This window comes from Dermochelys coriacea, chromosome 2, assembly GCF_009764565.3.
Source record: "Dermochelys coriacea isolate rDerCor1 chromosome 2, rDerCor1.pri.v4, whole genome shotgun sequence".
NCBI classification, from domain to species: domain Eukaryota; kingdom Metazoa; phylum Chordata; order Testudines; family Dermochelyidae; genus Dermochelys; species Dermochelys coriacea.
The window spans coordinates 30,369,103-30,390,293 of record NC_050069.1 but is presented as its reverse complement, the minus strand read 5'-3'; the positions used below and the strand labels follow the sequence as shown (position 1 = coordinate 30,390,293).

At 39.0% G+C, this 21,191-nt stretch overlaps 1 protein-coding gene across 3 annotated transcripts in view; it reads right to left on the bottom strand.

Annotated features, from left to right (window-relative positions):
* CSMD3 (CUB and Sushi multiple domains 3) overlaps positions 1-21,191 on the bottom strand; it is a 1,226,382-nt gene that overhangs the window by 538,549 nt on the left and 666,642 nt on the right. For all 3 annotated transcript variants that reach the window (XM_038390468.2, XM_038390469.2, XM_038390471.2), the window contains 3 exons: positions 16,937-17,119; positions 15,461-15,787; positions 3,220-3,414 (listed from right to left, as the gene is read on the bottom strand). In XM_038390468.2, the coding sequence (XP_038246396.1) occupies positions 3,220-3,414; positions 15,461-15,787; positions 16,937-17,119 (705 nt within the window). The remainder of the gene's footprint in view (positions 1-3,219; positions 3,415-15,460; positions 15,788-16,936; positions 17,120-21,191) is intronic.

Genomic DNA, 21,191 nt, shown 5'->3' with positions numbered 1-21,191 from the left:
AGAAGACAGAGAAGAGAGAAACAGAAGGAAAAGGAAGAAGCAGGGAGGGCAAGTGAATAAAAACCCAAGAAGACAAGGGGAAGGAGAGAAGAGAAATTATCTGTATGTTGAAAAGAAAGAGGATATAAAAGTAGAATAGAGCCTTAAGTTTGTTATGTATTCCATTTACCACTGCCTGCTCTCTTGTTGTTTATACTGCTAAACTGACTATTCAGTGCACCAGGAAGTGCTCTCAGGTCCTGATTCAGTAATTCATTCCTAGACAGCAAAGCACTAAACATATGCTTAACTTTAACTAATACAACTAATCCGTTTGTATACAGGTGATATTCCTGACTATTTTGTCATGGAAAGTGTAAACTGAATGCAAAATGATAGCAAAACAAATAAATTTAAGGCACTGGAAAAGCAGTTCTCCCGCTCACAAAATCAGATTGCTAGTCTTATTTAGACTGCACCTCTTGAAACAATGAAGCTATAAGACAAGGGAAAATTGTTTGAAAGTGTATAGACAACACTTACGATGTAGGGTCTCACATTAGTGTATGTAATCCCATTAAAATGTGTTAGAAGGCTTTCTATATAATGAAGATATAGGCTAAGATTTTTAAAAATAAGTGCCTAAAGATAAGATCCCAAGTCAAAGTTTAGACGCCTAAATAAATGCCCTAATTTTCAAATTACTGAGAACTGAAGTTAGTGAAACACATGAAGTCATTTCCTGAATCAGATATGTTTTTTTTCAACAAGACTGTAGTTCAACCTTTGAAAGGTAGCTAGGCCACTATGCTATTTCTGTGGCTACTGTTAGCAGAGACAGACTGGTACAAGGAAATATGTATAGCATGGTATTGTAAAGATGACAAAACTTGGGTTCATCATCTTCATCAGGAGGGAATTCTGTTGCTGAGGCTAACATTCTGGAATAGAGATATTGCTGTGAGTAGCAGTTTACAACTGGCTTTAAATATCAAAACCCCTACCTCAAGGCAGATCTCGAATCTGATAGGGAGTAAGCATACAGCACACAAAGCACTGAATGATGTGAACTTGTTGGTTTAGCTGATCTAGGCAGTAGACTGCTGCTAGTTGAAGCAGCCTTGAAACCCAAGAAAAGTACCTGGACCACTACTACCTGTTGCTAAATCCACCTCCAAAAGAAAAGACACAATTTTAGGCCCAAATGAAGATAGGAAGGGAAGTCTGAATAGTGTTGCTGTTTGGTTGCCCAAGAACAGTGACAAAACCATTTGGACCCAGATACTGCAACAGCTTGAATGTTGGAGAGCGGAAGCCTTCATCAAAGGGTGAAGTCACGTCCTCTGCTGGTTGAACTTGAGCCAGCTGTTTTTCCATCTAGCCATTTATTTCTTCTAGACATTGGCTAACTTGGTAATGACACTGTCTGTGCTAGGTTTTAGAGATGTGGAACAGGAACTTGTCAGGGTATTCTTAGCATCAAAGCTCAGAACTTCTCACAGTTTCCCATACTGGACAAATATATTCTTTAAATAAAAAAAGGGACAGGACAGAGCCCTGCATAGAGAAAAGAACTTTGGGGAAACTGAGCAATACCCCTGAGATCTGTCTGAGAGAAATGAACAAAATACCCTGAAGGTCACTCCATCCACCCTGGCAAGGTTGATAGTTGAGTCAGTTGATAGTTGTATCAATAATCATCAATAGATCCAACATTGTTTTCATGACTTCTATTTATGTCCATTTGCTCTGCTCATCTAAAGGGAAACTGTCTACCTACACATTCTCTGGACTGTATCTAGTCTGAAGACTGATTGTGAAAGCTCAAAGATGCAGGAGACAGTTCTTGAAATTTCTTCATCAACTACTCCTCAGGGCATGTACTGTGTGATAATTGGCAAAAAACTTTGTTCTGCCTTCTTCAGAATCTGTTATAGGAACATAGGAAGAAGAGAAGCTCAGTGATGACTCCTACAATTGTTACCTCTCTGCCTTTCAACCACTGTCAAGACCTTCTCCCTCTGGAGCTTTATATATTGATTTTTTTCAGGTAGGAGTTGTTGTAGAATGAGTTTCAGGATAATCAACTTCCATATTTCATTGCTTCTTTACATATTTCAACATCAAATGAACAAGGTACCACATGCAATAATAGTTTATATTTCTGTAGTGTTGTTGTTTTTTAATCTGGGCATCTCAAATCACTTTATAAACATTTTCTAATTAAGTGCCAATAATCCTGTGAGACAGGTAAGGGATTTAAGTCGTTTTACCCATATATGAAATGCAGATCTCTCTGAAGTGGAATCTAGCAGATATTTAATAGCTCGCAACAAGATCCTTCACAAGTTTAGGACAGAAAGTAAAGAAGTACAATATCCAACTGAAATGTTAAGGCAAATGGAAGTAGGCATAATGTAGAGATCTGACTAAAAATGTAGTGACCCATGCACGTTATTAAAACTTCTATCCATTCAAAATAATGAGTACAAATTCTCCATTGGTGTAAACGGGTGCAGCTCCATTGACCTCGGTGGAATTCTAAGCATTTACACTAACAAAGAATTTACTAAAGTATGTAATGGTTTCCAGTAGTCAGAACCTTGGTTTGATGTCTTTTCCCCCAAAAGAAACAATTATCACATTACAATCTTCTTAGGAACATCTTTTAAAGGGAAATTAAGGATCTACATAAACATCCTGTTTCAACAGACCTAACTCAAAGTCAAAATATCAAACAAATTAAATGTTACCAACAAATACCTATTATCACTATCAAAGACTGCTTTCAGCAAGTTTTGTATTTGTTTTTACCAATAGTATTAAGAATAACTAACTCATTCTTTAAAGAAAATTAAATAACTGTATTTCAAAAATAAGAAACTTGTCAGGTGAAAAAAAAGAATTTGCATAAGCTATTATCAACCATATTTGTAATTTATTAGCATATTTGTTCTGCTTTTTTTTTACAAGCAAATTTAAGTAATCTTCTCAGGAATTCTTCAAATAAATTTTAGAGAAAATTGACTTAGAGAACTAATTGTAATTATTTCTGCACTAATTAGAAAATATTCAGAATGAATGAAATTCACTCCTTTGCAGAGATTCAGTGAGACTTAAGTGATGTATAGTTTTTGTGCTGGTCTTTGGAAGTGTGAATTTCACCCTACGACAACTTTAAAGGAATAACAATAAATTAACCTAAATAGAAAAGCAATAAAAGCATAAAAATTCACATACCTCCACACCTAGGGATAGGTCCACTCCACATTACTTTCCCATCCATTAGTATACAACTAATTGTTTCAGTTCCTTGTGTTTTAATAAATCCTTCTTCACAAATGACTGAGATTGAACTCCCTAATTGAAAGTTGTCACCAAAACGCCGTGCATTGATTGGTACTCCAGGATCAGGACACTCATTATGTCCAAACGCTTTAAAACAGAAGCAAAAGAGGAAGGGGAAAAAAAGAATGTGATAAAACCTTACAAATATGTTGACATTTTTAGGGCTTTATAAAAAGGAGAACAATTACAGACTAATTGTACAGTTTCCAGCTGAAATGACAGCAGCTTTTTTAGAAAATAGTTTCTATGCATCCAACTTAGGCTTGGTTACTAGGAAAGTTATACTGGTAACTTTATATATATAAAGGGGTATGACTTTTTACAATAGCTACACCAGTACAAGACCTAGCTCTGGTCTACACTATGAGTTTAGGTCAAATTTAGTAGCGTTAGGTCAATTTAACCCTGCACCCATCCACACAACCAAGCCTCTTTTGTCGACTTAAAGGGCTCTTAAAATTGATTTCTGTACTCCTCCCCGGTGAGCGGTTTTAGCGCTAAAATCCACCTTTCTGGGTCAACACCTTGGGGTAGTGTGGATGCAATTTGATGGTATTGACCTCCGGGAGCTATCCCAAAGTGCTCCACTGTGATCGCCCTGGACAGCACTCTCAACTCAGATGCACTGGTGTCAGGGTTCCTTCCCCACTTTGAACTCTGGGGTAAAGATGTGGGGACCTGCATGAAAGACCCCCTAAGCCTATTTCTACCAGCTTAGGTTAAAACTTCCCCAAGACACAAATCTCTATTTGTCCTTGGGCTGAGGTATGCTGCCATCACCAAGTGATTTAACAAAGAATCAGGGAAAGGACCACTTGGAGTTCCTATTCTCCCATAATATTCCCCCAAGCATTACATCCCCTTTCCTGGGGAGATTTGAGAATAATATCCTAACCAATTGGTTACAAAGTGATCACAGACCCAAACTCCTGGGTCTTAGGACAATAGAAAAATCAGTCAGGCTCTTAAAAGAAACAGAACTTTATTAGAAAGAAAAATGGTAAAAGAAGCACCTCTGTGAAATTAGAATGGAGGATAATCTCACAGGCAGTCAGATTCAAAACATAGAGAATCCCTCTAGGCAAAACCTTAAGTTACAAAAAGACACAAAAACAGGAATACACATTCCCTCCAGCACAGTGAAATTCACAAGCCAAAACAAAAGAAAATCTAACACATTTTCTAGCTAGATTACTTACTAACTCTATAGGAGTTGAATTGCTTGCTTCCTTGATCTGTCCCCGGCAGAGGTATGACACAGACAGACAAAGCCTTCCCCCATCTCCCCCAGATTTGAAAGTATCTTGTCCCCTTATTGGTCAGATGCCAGCTAGGTTACTTGAGCTTCTTAACCCTTTACAGGTAAGAGGATTTTGCCTCTGGCCAGGAGAGATTTTACAGCACTGTATACAGAAAGGTGGTTACCCTGCCCTTTATATTTATGACAACTGGCCAGGTAGACAGGAAAAGCCCCAGGAACTTTTGAATTTCATTTCCTGTTTGGCCAGCATGGCGAGCTCATCAGCACAGGTGACCATGCAGAGCTCATCAGCACAGGTGACCATGAAGTCCCAGTACTGCAAAACAGCTGGACTGAATGGGAGGTACTGGATCTGCTCGTTGTATGGGGAGAAGAATCCGTGCAGGCAGAACTCCATTCCAAAAGACGAAATGCCAGTATATTTGCCAAAATCTCCAATGGCATGATGGACAGAGTCTACAACAGGGATACACAGCAGTACTGTGTGAAAATTAAGTGCTCAGGAGAGCCTATCAAAAAACAAAGGAGGCAAATGGTCACTCCGGGTCAGAGCCCCATACATGCCGCTTCTATGATGAGCTGCATGCAATTCTAGGGGGGGCCCTATCACTACCCCACCACTGTCCGTGGACATCTGAAAGTGGGGAATCTCATGCAACAGGGATGAGGATTTTGTAGATGAGGAAGAGGAGGAGGAGGTTGAGGATAGCGCAAAGCAGGCAAGCGGAGAATCTCTGCTCCCCGGCAGCCAGGAACTGTTCATCACCCTGGAGCCAATACTCTCCCAACCCTCCCAAGGCGGGCTCTCGGACCATGAAGCCGGAGAAGGCACCTCTGGCGAATGTACCTTTGTAAATATAATACAGGGTTTAAAAGCAAGCTGTTTAATGAGTAATTTGCCCTAAAGACTTGGGATGCATTCACGGCCAGTATAGCTAATGGAGAAGTCTGTTAACGTGTCTGGGGATAGAGCAGAAATCCTCCAGAGACATCTCCATGAAGCTCTCCTGGAGTTACTCTAAAAGCCTTTGCAGAAGGTTTCTGGGGAGGACAGCCTTTTTCTGTCCTCCAGGATAGGACACTTGGTCTGTTTGAACAGCTGCAGGAAGGAACTTACTTCCCAGACCAGAAAAAAGTTCCTTCCAGCAGCTGTTCAAACAGACCAGAGCTCCTGAAGATGCGAGCATCATGCACCTTTCCCGACCATCCCTATCCAAGATAGGGATATGGATTCCATCTATCGCCCCACCACAGTTAGGGAACCCCACTGCAGCAAAGCCATCCACTATGACCTGCACATTTCCCAGAGTCACTATCCTTGATATCAGCAGATCTTTGATTGCATTGGCTACTTGGATCACAGCAGCCCCCACAGTTGATTTACCCACTCCAAATTGATTCCCGACTGACCGGTAGCTGTCTGGCGTTGCAAGCTTCCAGAGGGCTATTGCCACTCGCTTGTGAACTGTGAGGGCTACTCTCATCTTGGTATTCTTGCGCTTCAGGACAGGGGAAAGCAAGTCACAAAGTTCCATGAAAGTGCCCTTATGCATGCAAAAGTTTCGCAGCCACTGGGAATCATCCCAGACCTGCAACACTATGCGGTCCAACCAGTCTGTGCTTGTTTACTGGGCCCAGAATCGGCATTCCATGGCAGGAACCTGCCCCATTACCACCATAATGTCCAAATTGCGAGGGCCCATGCTTTGAGAGAAGTCTGTGTCCATGTCCTCATCACTATTGTGATCATGCTGTCGTCGCCTCCTTGCCTGCTTTTGCAGGTTCTGCACATACTGCAAGATAATGCATAAGGTGTTTACAATGCTCACAACAGCAGCGGTGAGCTGAGCGGGCTCCATGCTTGCCGTGGTATGGCATCTGCAGGAGAGCAGAGTTGCAGCAGTAGCAGTGGATGACGAAGGATGCCACGAAAATAGAGATTTATACAGAATGACAAGAGGACCTGCGAGCTGGATTCATGGCACTAGGAGAGCCGAGTTGCAGCGGAAGCGGTGAATGACGACAACATGGAGAAATTTGCTATTGAGACTGAGCTCATTTACAAGAGCAGGAGAGCAGAGTTGCAGCGGATGATGACGGTTAGCAGTCCTACTGCACCATCTGCTGACAGCAGCACCCAGGACACAACAACAGCAGTCACAGTGAGCTGAGCTGTGCTGGCTCCATGCTTTCTGTGGTATGGAGTAGGCATGGAAAAAAGGCGCAAAACGATTGTCTGCCATTGCGTTCACGGAGGGAGGAGCGACTGACGACATGTACCCAAAACCACCCGCGACAATGTTTTTGCCGCATCAGGCATTGGGAGCTTAACCCAGGATTCCAATGGGAGGCAGAGACTGTGGGAACTGTGGAATAGCTACCCACAGTGCACCGCTCCGTAAGTCGATGCTAGCCACGGTAGTGAGGACGCATTCTGTCGACTTAATGCGTTTAGTGGGGACATATGCAACCAACTGCGTAAAATCGATTTCTAAAAATCGACTTCTATAAATTGACCTAATTTTGTAGTGTAGACATACCCCTAGAGTGGAAGCAGAAATACTGATATAAATGTGTCTTATTTCTGGTATAGCTTCTTCTGCTTCAGGAACTGGAATAACTTATACTGGGATAAGGACTTTTATACTGATATAGCTGTAACCACACTGTGATGGAGTTTGCCATCTTAATTGTATTTGTATAATTAAAGCAACAAAATTTTCTAGTGTAGATAAACCCTTAGATTAAAAGATTAAGCAGTACCTACAAGGCAAATGCAGAAAGGAGAGTTATTTTTCTATACACGTCCATATGAGATAGTAAGGATGGCTCATTGTTATTGTTACTGAATAAACTGTATATTGAATGTACAAAGACAAACACTTATTCACACACACATCAGAGGAGGGCATAACTATCCTTAGACCCCTACCCTTAGAAGAAAACATACAGAGTTGTTATTCATGGCTTATTTTGATTTTCTCTTTATATTTTAAGAGCATTCCATACAACTTTTAGCATCAATTTCTTGTGGAAAATTTACATCTGGACATACTATCTGTCAGCTTGAATAACATTAACTGTAAATTATTATTTTGTGTATTTAGTGTACTTGAAGGAGGATGAGTTTTTGGGGAGGTGCAAGATAGGATAATTTGCTGAAGAGAAGGTACTTGTAGTGTTAAGCAGTCTGACACTATAAGATCTAACAACACTTCGCATTTAGACAGAAACATAGTTAAATTGGCCTGAAAGAACAATTGGTGAGTGGGCACAAAACTAGGAAAATACATGGGCATGACTTTAGATTAGATCTGAGAGAATAATATGCAACAAATAATTCATCCAATCAATTTCACCATATTTTTCTGCTAAAAAATACCAGTAAGTAGATCTCAATTTCACTGAATTTATTTTGTACTGAAACAGATTTTTTTGGTGATTTTTTTACATTGCATGGATTTCTCATGGACAGTTCTCTGACAGCATTCACTATGAAAGCTGTGTTGTTTAATTGTGATTGGCCAAAATAAATCACTGTTTTGGTCTCTTCCATGATTACATAAATGTTCAAGAACTTCCCGCACAGATATACACACAAGCAACTTTGAAATCTACTTTCCACAATCCTCCTTGCCAAATGTTCTCCACAGAAAACAAACCCAAAAGGAAGCAAACTAAATTCATTTAAAAAGTTCAGTGAATATTTATTTTAAAAAGTTTTGAAATTAATTAGTGCTCTCATACTATATCTATGATCAAATTTCCTGAGATCATTTGGGTATACAAATATTCTATCTATATGGCATAAGTATCTTTCAACTGAAGATATTTTGAAAAATAGCAAACAGTCTTCTGGTTAAACCCCTTTAACCAGCTCATACGCAAGGGTAAACTATGTTTTATATTTCTTGCTAAATAGAACTGTAGTAATGTTATATGTTTTAAGGAAACAAAAAAAGTGCAGATATTGTGGCAGAAGTTAATTAGACCTATCTATGTCATTTTACCATTCATTCATTCATACCATTCATATCGGTATAAAGTAGAATGTTTTGATGTACATGATTTAGCATTTAGCAACAAGATTTCTTAGATGTTGTTTACAAAATTAGTGGGAACCATAATAATCAGGCAACACAAAATGCCATAAAAATGTTCAATTTTTGACTTGGGAAATATTGTAAATCCTGGGGATGAAATTATGGATATATTGTATGGCTTCATGTCATTCAAATATGCAGGAATTGCTGGGATTGCAAATAGATCTTTTTTCACCCCCAACAAACTATGTACAGTCAGTACTTTTAGCGAAGAGGTTGACTGCTACCTTTTTTCACTTACTATAACATTAATATAACCCCAGTATTATATACTATAACAAAGGACAGACACAGATGCATATCCTTAAATCAGCGTTTGACATTGAGAAATATATTCTCAAGAAGGCTCAGACATATCAATAGTATACAGAATAGATCTGGTTTTCATGACATTTATGCTCACCAGCATGCCAACATACAGCATAACACCAATTACATTTTGCTATTTCAGGGATTTATCCTTCTGTCCAGGACAGTACTCTGACATCTCAATATGGGGTATTATGCAAGAAAGTAAAAGAGGATTCCACAATTGTTAGTATTACAGATATGGATCCATTCTCCACTGTAGAGATGTTACACAAAAGAAGTCAGTCATGCTTGAACCAGAAGCAAAGTGAACTTTGAGGGTTAAAGTAGCAGATGGTATTACTACTTGCACAGGTGTGAGATCTGCAGATCAGAACCCCATTCCCATCTGGAGAGTCATCCACTTTTAAATAAAAGGGAGGGTTTTACCAGGACAATGATCAACCATTAATTTTCACTTCATAAAAAATTCACATGCACTTTTCCATTTTTTTTAAGCGAACATATAAAATTAACTCTATTTCTCTGTCACTCCATTAACTCACAGAGAATGCACACACAGAGAATGAAACAAAGTATAGCCTTGTAAATATGAGATCATCAAAACTAATAGTAAGGGGGGAAATTAAACGTCTTTGTTTTCCCTGGCATTCTGTTTATCTGGCCCAAGGGTCCTGTTTGAGGTAGCTAGCACTTTGATGCTTAGTTGATCCCACTTTATTCCTTTAGCCAATCACTTGTATCGACCAGTCTCTATGGACCTGATTCAAAGTCTACTGAAGTCATTGGGAGTCTGTTCACTGACTTCAATAGGCTCGGTATCAGATTCCAAATGCATTAGATGATATACAGTCTACTCCTAATAGCATTCTGTGCCAAAAAATTAAAAATTCTGTGCACAATATTTTAAAATTCTGCAAAATGCTGCAAATTTTAAAAGTCAATAAATAAATGCAGAGGCTCTAGCAGGGCAGTGGGGAGCACAGGCCACTGGCTGCATGAAGATGGGAGATCATCCTGCAGCCCCCCACACCTGGGACACAGACTCAGCAGTGAGGCTGCTACCCACCCTGACACAGCACAGGGCTTGGGCCTGCCCCAGAAAAAACCTTGGGACCCTATCCCTCTGTGCCAGGTGTGGGGCAGGCAGGCTCAATCAGGCAGGATCCAAGTGTGGAGAGGATCAGTGTGCAGGGGATCCAGGTGTGGGGTGAGAAGATTCTGTGTGGGACAATCTGGGTGCAGGAAGCTCTGTAGGGGTCTAGGTTTAGGGGGATCTTGATGCACAGAGGCTCGTTGGAGGGGATCCAAGTGCAGGAGCAATGAGACTCCATAGGGGCTTCAAGATGAAGGTGTTTGGGACTCAGCAGAGGGGTCTGGGTATGGGGGGGCTCAGCGGGGGAGTCTGGGTGCCATGGGAGTGGGATTTTGTGGGGTGGGGGTCTACGTGCAGCTAGTTGGGGGTCAGTGGCATGGATGTGGGGACTCAGGGTAGTGTGGAGGAGTGGGGGGTTGAGTGCAGAGAGCTCAGTGGAAGGTGGTCTGGGCTGCAGGAGTGGGAATCTGGAGGCAGGGGGTCTGGGTGTAGGGGGACTCCAGATGCAGGGGTTGAGGTTCAGTGGGTTGGGCTTCGGCTATGGAGGGCTAGGGGGCTTCTGGGTGTATGGGGGGAGGTATGGAAGGTCCAGATGCACGGGGCTTGGGAGGATGAGGGAGCAGCTCCCCAAACAGCGACCCCTCTTCCTGCAGCTGAGGAGTCATGGGGGCAGGAAGCAGGGGAGAATGCTGAGCTTCCTGCAGCTGGGGGAGGTTTCTGGAAGTAGATCTGATACAGCCCCAGCTACTCCTTGCTGGGAAGAAGGAAGTCCCTTCCTCTCCTGCCTCCAGTCCAGCAGGATTAGTAGCTGACCCCAGCTCAGCGTAGGAGCCACTGCCTGGGGTGTCCCTGCCCTGCGGTGATTTACCTCTCTGCCGGCTTCTCCAGGTGCCTGAAATGATGTACCTGCATAGCTAGGGAATGGTGTGTGGCTGCTCTTGCAGCTTCCCTTTGCTTCTGTGTCAGAAAGTCATTTTTCTGAGGGGAAGCAAAGACATCTGTGGGGGGACGTGAATTCTACACACATGCAGTGGCACAGAATTCTCCCAGGAGTAACAGACATATGCTAGAATGGGCATAAATTGTTGTTTGTTTATTTTAATGGGGGCTGTAAAAATTCTATAGGCCAAAAGTATGTGACACAACAAAGTTTCTTTTCAGTAGAACAATAAAAATACTCTGGACCACAGCTATTGCAGAAAAAAAAATTAGTGTACAGAGATCTTACATTTATAGAATTCAAAATATGGCACAGAAGATAGAGACAGTTAGAAATATTACTTAGAAATCAGTTTTGAGTACTTATATTGCAGGTCCCTTTAACTCCCCCCAAATGTGGATAAGGAACTGCCTTTCTTTCTTCATGTAACATGTAAATAAAATCCTCCTTTGAGTGTGGTATTAGTTTAGCCTACAAAGAATGAACACTTTGTACTTTGTTCTGTGAAATAAAATATGATATTGAAAGGAAGAGGAGACAAACAATGGCTTTGAAAATGATTAGACTTATATACAGCATAAGTGTTAGGGGAAAATGGAACACTACAAATGAAATAATACACTTAAACTAACAGGAATTTTCTTCATACCACTATGATGGGCCTTCAGAGCAATCTGTTATGCTCACACTTTGTGGAAAGGATGTCTCAGTAAGTTATCAGACTGCAACATGAGCCACTACTGGAGAAAAAATTGACATGGCATATGGGGCTGCTCTCACTTCTTTCTTTTGCAAGCATAATGTTAACTGAAGAGCCGCCCTTCTGCTCTCCCTCGCCCTCCCCCACTCCCCCACACATTCTACTTTAAACATAATCATAAGAAAGAATTTTAAAATATAGACATTTAAAATCTATTGCAAAATGGAGAAAAGCACTATTATTTTAAACAATATTATTGTAAAGTATATACCAATAGATGCATTTAGTAGAGGTTACTTAGGTAATGTTGTCATTGTTTTCACATATATGAGCAAATGTTCAGATATTATCACACATACTTTAAATGATTGCTATGTGCTGAGGCACATCATAATCAAAGCACTCTCTTCTCCCACCATTTTTCCCCTTTTTTTCTTTTTATAGATTCCAATTCTGTTTTGTTTGGTTTTCTTTCTTTCTTCTTCTTTTTCAACTGAGCCATCTAAATTTTTGAGATAGAGATTTGTCTCAAGTGCATGAAATATTTACAGACCTAAAAATAGGGTCCCTGATTCTGTACTCTCATCAGGCTCAATTCCATGTAAATCACTGAAGTAAGTCCAGGGTACAAGAGGTGTAAAAGTGAGAGGAGAACCAGGCCCATGGTCTAGCAATTCAAAATAGTTTTAATCACTTGGAAAAACAAAAACACATAATGGAAAAATCCTCTATAAATAAAAGGTTCCTATTACAATTCAGATTGGACTTTTTCTAGCTCTTGGCAGAGAGCAAATCTTCTCTCAATCCCCTACCATTATACTTACAGTAAATTCAGGAGAGCCCATGTGAGTTTGCACATAATCTGCTTTACCTTTAAAAAAAACCTCTACTTGGGAATGATATGATAGTTTGCATATTAATATACAATAGCATGGACTTTTCTCAGGATGTCTTTTCCTCTTTTAAGGATTCATCACTTTAATGTAAAAAATTGTTGGGGAATGAAAGTTGGCATGCTTCACTCTCAGAAAAGTTGGTGTTTATTATTTGTTTGTTTGTTTTTAAGGCTGCTTATAAGTTCTACAAGTTTAAAAACATACAAAAATTTTCCACTGGTGGCTTGCAATTCTTTCAGATACTTCAAGTGTACTTTTAAAGAAAATATATAGATATATGAACAAACTAGAAAGTGTAACTTAATTTATTAATCTCCTTTATATAAATCCCTAGGAATAGAATAATCTCATTTAAATTTAGTTTTAATAAGATGTATAATAGACACTTTAGTCAAAGAAAGACAATCTGAAATAGAAAGAGATAGAAAACCAAAGGCAGCAGTTTTATATAGCAAGTTGCTATGACATATGCAACAGCTAATTTAACTTTAATTACACTTTGACAACTTATTAGTGACAGTATTCGCCACCAGTGTCACTTCGGAAAGGCAGTAAACACATTGTTATTAATTGCTTAGGCTCAGTGTTGACAAAAAACAGCACTCTTTCAACAAGGCTGTCATAAATATAAAGGGAAGGGTAACAACCTTCCTGTACACAGTACTATAAAATCCCTCCTGACCAGAGGCACAATATCCTTTTATCTGTAAAGGGTTAAGAAGCTCAGATAACCTGGCTGACACCTGACCAAAAGGACCAATAATGGGACAAGATACTTTCAAATCTAGAGGGGGGGGGAAAGGCTTTTGTCTGTCTGTTCTATGTGCTTGCTGGAGAGAGATCAAGCAAGCAAGCAATCCAACTCCATTAGAATTAGTAAGTACTAGCAAGGAAATATGTTAGTTTACTTTTGTTTTGGCTTGTGATTTTCTCTGTGCTGAGAGGAATTCCTGGTTTTCTTTTTGTAACTTTAAAGCTTTTGCCCAGAGGGAAATCCTCTGTGTTTTAAATTTGATTGCCCTGTGAGATTATCTTCCCTTCTAATTTTACAGAGGTGCTTCTTTTACCTTTTTTCTTTCTAATAGAGTTCTGTTTCTTTTAAGAGCCTGACTGATTTCTCTATTGTCCGAAGACCCAGGGGTTTGGGTCTGTGATCACTTTGTAACCAATTGGTTAGGATGTTATTCTCAAGCCTCCCCAGGAAAGGGGGTGTAAGGGCTCGGGGGGATATTTTGGGGGAATAGGAACTCCAAGTGGTCCTTTCCCTGATTCTTTGTTAAATCACTTGGTGGTGGCAGTGTACCCTCCAAGGGCAAAAAGAGTTTGTGCCTTGGGGAAGTTTTACCCTAAGCTGGTAAAAATAAGCTTAGGGTGTCTTTCATGCGGGTCCCCACATCTGTACCCTAGAGTTCAGAATGGGGAGAGAACCCTGACAGTAGTCAAGCAGTGAATACACAGTAACAGGATCTGCAAGAGCTTTCACAGCATATCAGAAACCCTCTCTACTTAAATTCGTAGTATACCTTTCTGATAGTCTGTTTCTGAGCAGGTCAGACCCTAGAGTTCAGAGTCGGAAGGGAATCCTAACCCTAAGGCCAATATGAATAGGCATCTTTTCTAACAGTTATACTTATAAGACCTTGAAATATTAAACCATCAGCTTTCTCAATGTTTAATGAAGTGCTGTTGTCACTGAGAAAAATATAGTTAACAAGAAATTATAATGTGCTAATCGCTCTGCATCTCCCTTTTCGGCTGTAATCCTAGTACAGAGAAGTATTTGTACACAAGCAAATTAAATCCTTCAGAAAAATATTAATAGTTATGACTGTGGTTATACCCCAATCTTAGACACCGATCCTGCAAAAGATCCAGGACAACTTGCAGTGCATAAAGTTAAGAAAATGCATATGTCTTTACAGGATGGAAGCCTTAGAAACCATCCTGTGAACATTTGCTCACATGGGGTAGCTTTAGGCTTTACTTAAGTGACAACAACTCAGATGTGAGAACTAAACCTTTACTCAACAGTAGCCTCAATACTATGTGATTGCAGGATCGGGCCCTTAAGCAATAGAAGAAATACATCATAGTGAAGGAGCCCAAAATACAACAAAGGATAAGGAATACAGACTATGCTAACACATTATTTGTATTAGTGTGGTAGGTGGGAACTCCTCAAGGATCAGGGCCCCATTGTATTAGGAGCTGTACAAATGGATAATAAGGAAACAGTGTCATCACAACAGTGCTCACATTCTACATTTATGGTAAGACATGATATGGATGAAACAGATAAACAGGGAGGGATGGAAGTGAAGGATAACCGTATAAAAAGCATGTTTTGCACAGTAGGCTGTAGTCTCTGCTTGTCCCCTGCCTGGTATTACCAGTTGGCTGACAGACTGCAGTTTAAGGGTATGTCTAGACTACAGTCACAGGCAGTGATTGCAGATTGATCAGATTTATCTGACCTAGTTTTATTCTAGCTAGCTTGAGTACTGGAGCCATGAAAATGCAGCTGTGTGAGTTTGAGCAGTGCCAGGCTGTACAAGCCCACTCATAACCCTAGCTAATTACTTTCAGGGCTAACCTATGCTGAAGCATGAGCTGACCAGTTTCACTAGTCCAGGACTGAAGCTAACTATATTACAGCTAGCACAAGAATGTTTACTCAAGTTGCAATCGCAGTGATTGCAGTCTAGAAATACCCTAAGACAAAACACAAAGAGAGGGGAAGCAGGATTCAAGCAAAGTACTCAGGGAGAAGGTAAATCACACAATTGGTTTTATGTACTTTACAAGTCCACATTGGAAAAACTACTCACTGTTATAAGTGATGTTAAAGCCACGTCCTGACATTGAATGGTCAGCTTGAAATTCCAGACGCAAGATATGACTGTTGCTGGTAAGATGTGAAGGAACCTCAGCACCAGTGAAAGTACCAAGTATTGGAGAATCTGGAGAGTCACCATCTTTAACTGCAAGGAAGTCAAATTGAGATTCCAAGTCAAAGTCATTAAAAGAAAGATGAATTCGGCTCCCTGGGTCTGAGATTATTGTCCAGATGCAGTTTAAATTATTTCCATATCCCTCTGGGTAATCAGGTGAAAGAACTGTTCCCATAGGTGCAGTGAAATTAGAAAGGCAAGGAACTATCAAAAGAGAGAGAAAGAAATTAGAGAACAGAATAGAACCTATTTTCAAAAGAATTGTCTCATATTATCTCTTCCTAAAATGTCTTTAAGATTTGCTTATTATCTCAACTGAAAAAGCCAATGTCTCTGGGACCAGCTAAGAAGCCAATGGAGAACTTATCAATTTGGTTTTCTTTTTTAGGTAACTTCGCACTCCCTTTGTCTCTACAGGCTTCCTGCTGAAAGCAACACCCCAGGTAACATAGAACAGTAACGGATTCTGGAAACCACAGCAGTCCCATGATTTATCCATGTTCAACAGTCGTTAACCTTTTGGCACCACTTATTTTCTGCTTTAGGGAACTGTTTAGATGAACAAACCTCTCACTGAGTACATTAAGAGTCAGAAGGTCAATTCTGCCATTCTCATTTGTAGCTCATACATAAGCACAAGAATTAAACTAGCCACAAAGTAAGGGTAGGCTTATTTTGCTGCTATCAAGACAATATTTCAAGTTTAACCACACCATTTAAGCAATATTAAATTATCTTACAATGATGAAAGTGAGTGATGATGCTCTTAATATACTTGGCCCATACTATTTTATGTAAATGTTAAGAGAGAGATATGTTGGTTATTACAAATATACAGTGTGTATATATATCATTGATGAAGTTTATTCTGCATAATATCATTGATAGACAACTGAAATATACATCTCTATGATCAGATACGTTCTAAAATATATTCATGCATAATGCATGGAAAACTTCTGTTAATAATTTAAATGCCTTTGACTGCAATTCAGCAACTACTAACTTAATTTATTTCATCAACTTATAATAGTTACTATAAAATATCTTACACATAAAATATCCAGCCTCCTAGAAAATACGGTATGTTAACAATAACATTTTATATGTAGGCACATAATAATACTTCCTTTTAATAACTGCTAGAGGAAAGAAGAGAAAAAATATTTTAAGTGGTCATAGAATGTATATTTGGCATACATATAGTATGAAGCTCTCATTAAACAAAAGTAAATTCTCCATGCCAGAAAAAAATAATTACATTGCACTAACTTTGCAATTAATCACACAAGCAATTCATTACTCAAGGACAGTGTAACATATGTTGCATTAAAAAAAGCATTTGGTACTCACAAATACAAATTGGTATGTTTGCAGACCACTGGTTGTTCTCCTGACACACAATGGATTTCTCTCCAATTAGTTCAAATCCAAACTGACACTCAAACCTTAAAACATCCCGGTTCGAAAATCCATCCCCTTCTCTGATGCCATATAATGGTATTCCAGGATCCCCACAGCTTTCCTTTTCAATTTCTGTTGAAACGGCAAATAAATATCAATTTTATTCCTAGAGGAATCAAACATTTTCTCTATGCACTCTTATCTGGAACAAAATTACATATTTTGAGCAAATGACTATCATAGTACATTGTTTATTATTAATAACAATTAATAATATACAGGGCATGAATCTGAGTTGCTTTCCATACACAAAACTCCTAATCAAGTTATGAATGTTAAGTATGAATCTTGGCAGGATCAGATCTTCAAGTATCATTTCACGAAACTGTTCAAAAATAAAGAGGGGGACAAAGTGTTCTCTACTTACCACCTCACAATTGTTTGTTATAATATGTTTTAATCATTATGGACCCAATCCTGCAAAACCCTGTTCACATGAGAAGTATTATTTGTTTTACAATAATGCCTATAATTCCCAACAGAGATCAGGGCACTACTATGCTAGGCATTGTACAAACTGAGGCACCATCTGTGCACAAACACAGTTTAAATAGACCAGATAGGCATAGTGTGAAAGAAAGTGAATATTGTTATCCCGTTTTACACATGGGGAGCCAAGCCACTTACATTAAGTGAACTGCCCAAGGTCACACAGAAAACATATAGCACAGTCAGGAAGCATACCCTGATCTCCTGAGTCCCATGCTAGTGCCTTAACCAAAAAACCATTTCTCCTCCCGATATACAACTAGTTCACTGAAGTCACTGAACCTATTCAGGTTAGTAAGGACTAATAGGATAACTAAAGAATTTGGAAGATTGGGCTCTACTGTAGTTCTAGATATAATATTTCAGGATATTGTATATATGGGCCTTGATCTTTTTTTCCCCAAAGTTATCATCATGGAAGAGATCCTCTAAATTGATCTCCCCCATGCACATAGGGTAAATATTCACCCACTTTTGTGACACTGCCATCTCCAGCACCCAACCAAGATCCCATGGGGAGCTCAGTGCAGAGTAGGGGGATTCTCTAAAGCTAAGGAGTGCTTGGGGTATGCACAGTGGAAATGCATTAGTTCTCCATCAAGCCCTACAAGAAATAGAGCATAAAGTTAATGCAGGATGAGTTGCTATTAATTTTTTCATGACTCCTCTCCCCACCCACCCACTCACTACACACACACACACACACACACACACACACACACACACACATAGGCAGGACACCCCAATACTTTTTGCAGATGCACAAGCCATCCATGCACAAACCCTGGGCTCTTGAAACAAATCAGAAAAATCAGTAAGACTAAGGACAAAACCACTGCCTACTCTACAAGGGAGAGTGTGGGAGGTTGAAAACCTCATGATAGAACAATCACAGGAAATCTTTGCAAGGAGATTCTTGTGGAGTTTCTCTCCACCAAACCCTTCTCCTCCATCTCCTTTCCAATGGGTATTCTCACAGGATTGTTAACTTGGATCATGGTTATTTTTTTATTGTTCTAATATTCATATTCCCAAATTATTATATCGTGCAAATCTTGGCAACATTACATCTATATGAACTTAGAACAACCACCATTATTTGGATTAAATGATTGTTCTTTAATTGTAGTAAGCAATGTGATGTTAAAATTTGATTATTCTAAATATTAGAACTGTTTTAGATGATGTTGGCTATTTATTATTACATGCTATACTTGAATATCAGTGCCTACTTTAACATTTTAAAGAAACTAGCTAGCTGATTATACCAAGTTTAGGGAAAATTTGGAGGAAAACTCTAGATGTTTTATTTAAAATAATATTTCTTCTGTAATATAAGGATACTGCCAACATCACCTGGCCATTTTTGCCCTGCCAACGTGCCTGAATCTAACATTTTGCTTGAGCACTCCCATTGAACTAAGTGGAATTACTGGCATGTGTATCTTTGCAGGGTTTTGTGAGTCTATGCATGAGGGAGGGTTATATTATAGACTTTCCCCTGTGCTCTGACTCTGCCTTCTTAGAACATAAATACTACAGGATAGGAACCCTTTTTTGATTTTGTAAAGAGCCTAGTGAATTGTGGGTGCTGCCAGAAACAAATAAGTAATACATTTCCCTAAGAGTTGGGTCTAGAAATTCCCAAATGTAAAGATCTTCATAGCTTTTCCCTCCCTCTTGGTGGGGACCTCTATAATGAGCATAAACCACAATCAATGTTGTCTTTGTATTATAACTCAAAGTATTTCCTAAATAGATGCTCTATTTACCTTGTTCTATTTGATTAAGGGGAAGGGGAAATTAAATAAATTAAACACCTTGTAATTTGGTTACCTGCTTTCCATACATTTTTATATAAAAATGGGGTGTTTCAAAATTGATTCAAAATTCAAAGAATCAGCAATAAATGGTGTAGGTTCACCTTCATACATAAAACTCCTATAAATGTTAAGACTCAGTCATATAAAAATATACAAGCTCAGGCACAAATTCTATTCACCCTCCTTACCACAGCAATGATGATAATGGGGAAATAAAATTATTATACACAAACAAACAAACAAACAAACAAACAATAGATTTCTTACTTGCCCATAAGACTTACAGTTTTGCCAAGCTGTGTTGACAGGCATTACTTGAGTTTATCAAAGAGGAATATAACCCCAAGTGTTTACATTACTACAAGGTTTATGTGTGAAAAATGTTCTTTTTGCCATCTGACAAATGATTCTGACAAATTTCATATTGTTCCCAGGACGTTTTCCTTTGGCTACTTTCCCCAAATCCACAGAAATCTCACACTGTACAGTAATTAGTGGTGTTTTCATATAACTTCAACTATAGTTTAAATATGTCTTCTCTTATTTGTTTGACTTTTGGGATGGTATTTTGGTCCATCTGGACAAAGTTTTCTTTCACGTAAATAACACGAGTTTGCACAGGTTCTGCAATATCTAACATCTGAGTCTGAACTCTCGATCAGGGTTGTTGCTGTGAGCTGGTCCACCTTGATTTTCCTCTGCTTTTTCTTTAATATCAGTATCACTATCTGAAAGGATTAGAAATCTGCCTGGTCAATTCTGAGAGCCCCTAGGAGATGTCATTGCCATAACATAAAAACATGCTATTTTCTTCAGTGCCACATGGTGGTTCTGGTTGATTTTTAGTATTTATATCTCTAAATTTGTATTTTATTTTATTGTGAGAACTGGGATTAAATTAAGCAAAGTGTTACGTGTATTAATGATTTAAAATTAAACAAAACCAAACCAGCACAAAGCATAGCCCCACTCATTTATATCTCTAAAGAGACATTACCATAGGTATTTTTTCTCTCTCTTTCTCTCTGTTGTATGTAGTTTCCTGGTAGTATTGGTTGATTTAGGAATCTGAAACTGGATGTAATTGTGTGGTCTTGTTTAGCACTAACAGGAATTGAAGACAGATGATTATTCTTTGTCTGTTTTAAATCTTTATTAGTAATATCCTATTTTATTTTGGGATTGGCAATAAACAAACTCCAAGAAAAACCTCTATACCTGCTGAGCTCCTTTCAGATGCTCATAGTGTGAACAATGGGGAATCATTAATGGTATTTACTTAGCTTTAGCTGCAGTCATTGAAGGGACAAATAATGAAATTTATGTTTCTTGTACTGTTAGATCTACCATGCTATCTTTTGGTACAGCTTTCCTAGGTTCCTTATCTATTTCATTGTTTTGTATAGAGCAGAAGTTAGGTGTCTGTGGGTAATCTAAGGGTAGAATTTCAGACTTACAGAAAAGTACTGTCCCATTAAAAGAGAGAATGACAAAGACTCACTGCTTTCCAAATCATATTAATGCCTGTATTGCAGATAATAAACATATAATTATAATAGAAGATGGAAAATCAGTTCTAATATATAATTCTTTGTTTTATTAAATTCCCTATTAAAATTTTATAAACTAGTAATAACTTAATACTTCTATCTACTTCAAATAGACATGTCAGAGGTTAAAGAAGAATGACCACACTGCAGCTTAAGTGGGGAAGGACGTTGTCCGGGCTTCTGGGGGAAGGGTAGCAGTGCTTTACAGCTGTGAGGAGGAAGGTGGTCACAAGCTGCTGCAAAAAGAGGGGTGGGGTCAGCATGGAGAAGCTGACATCCCCT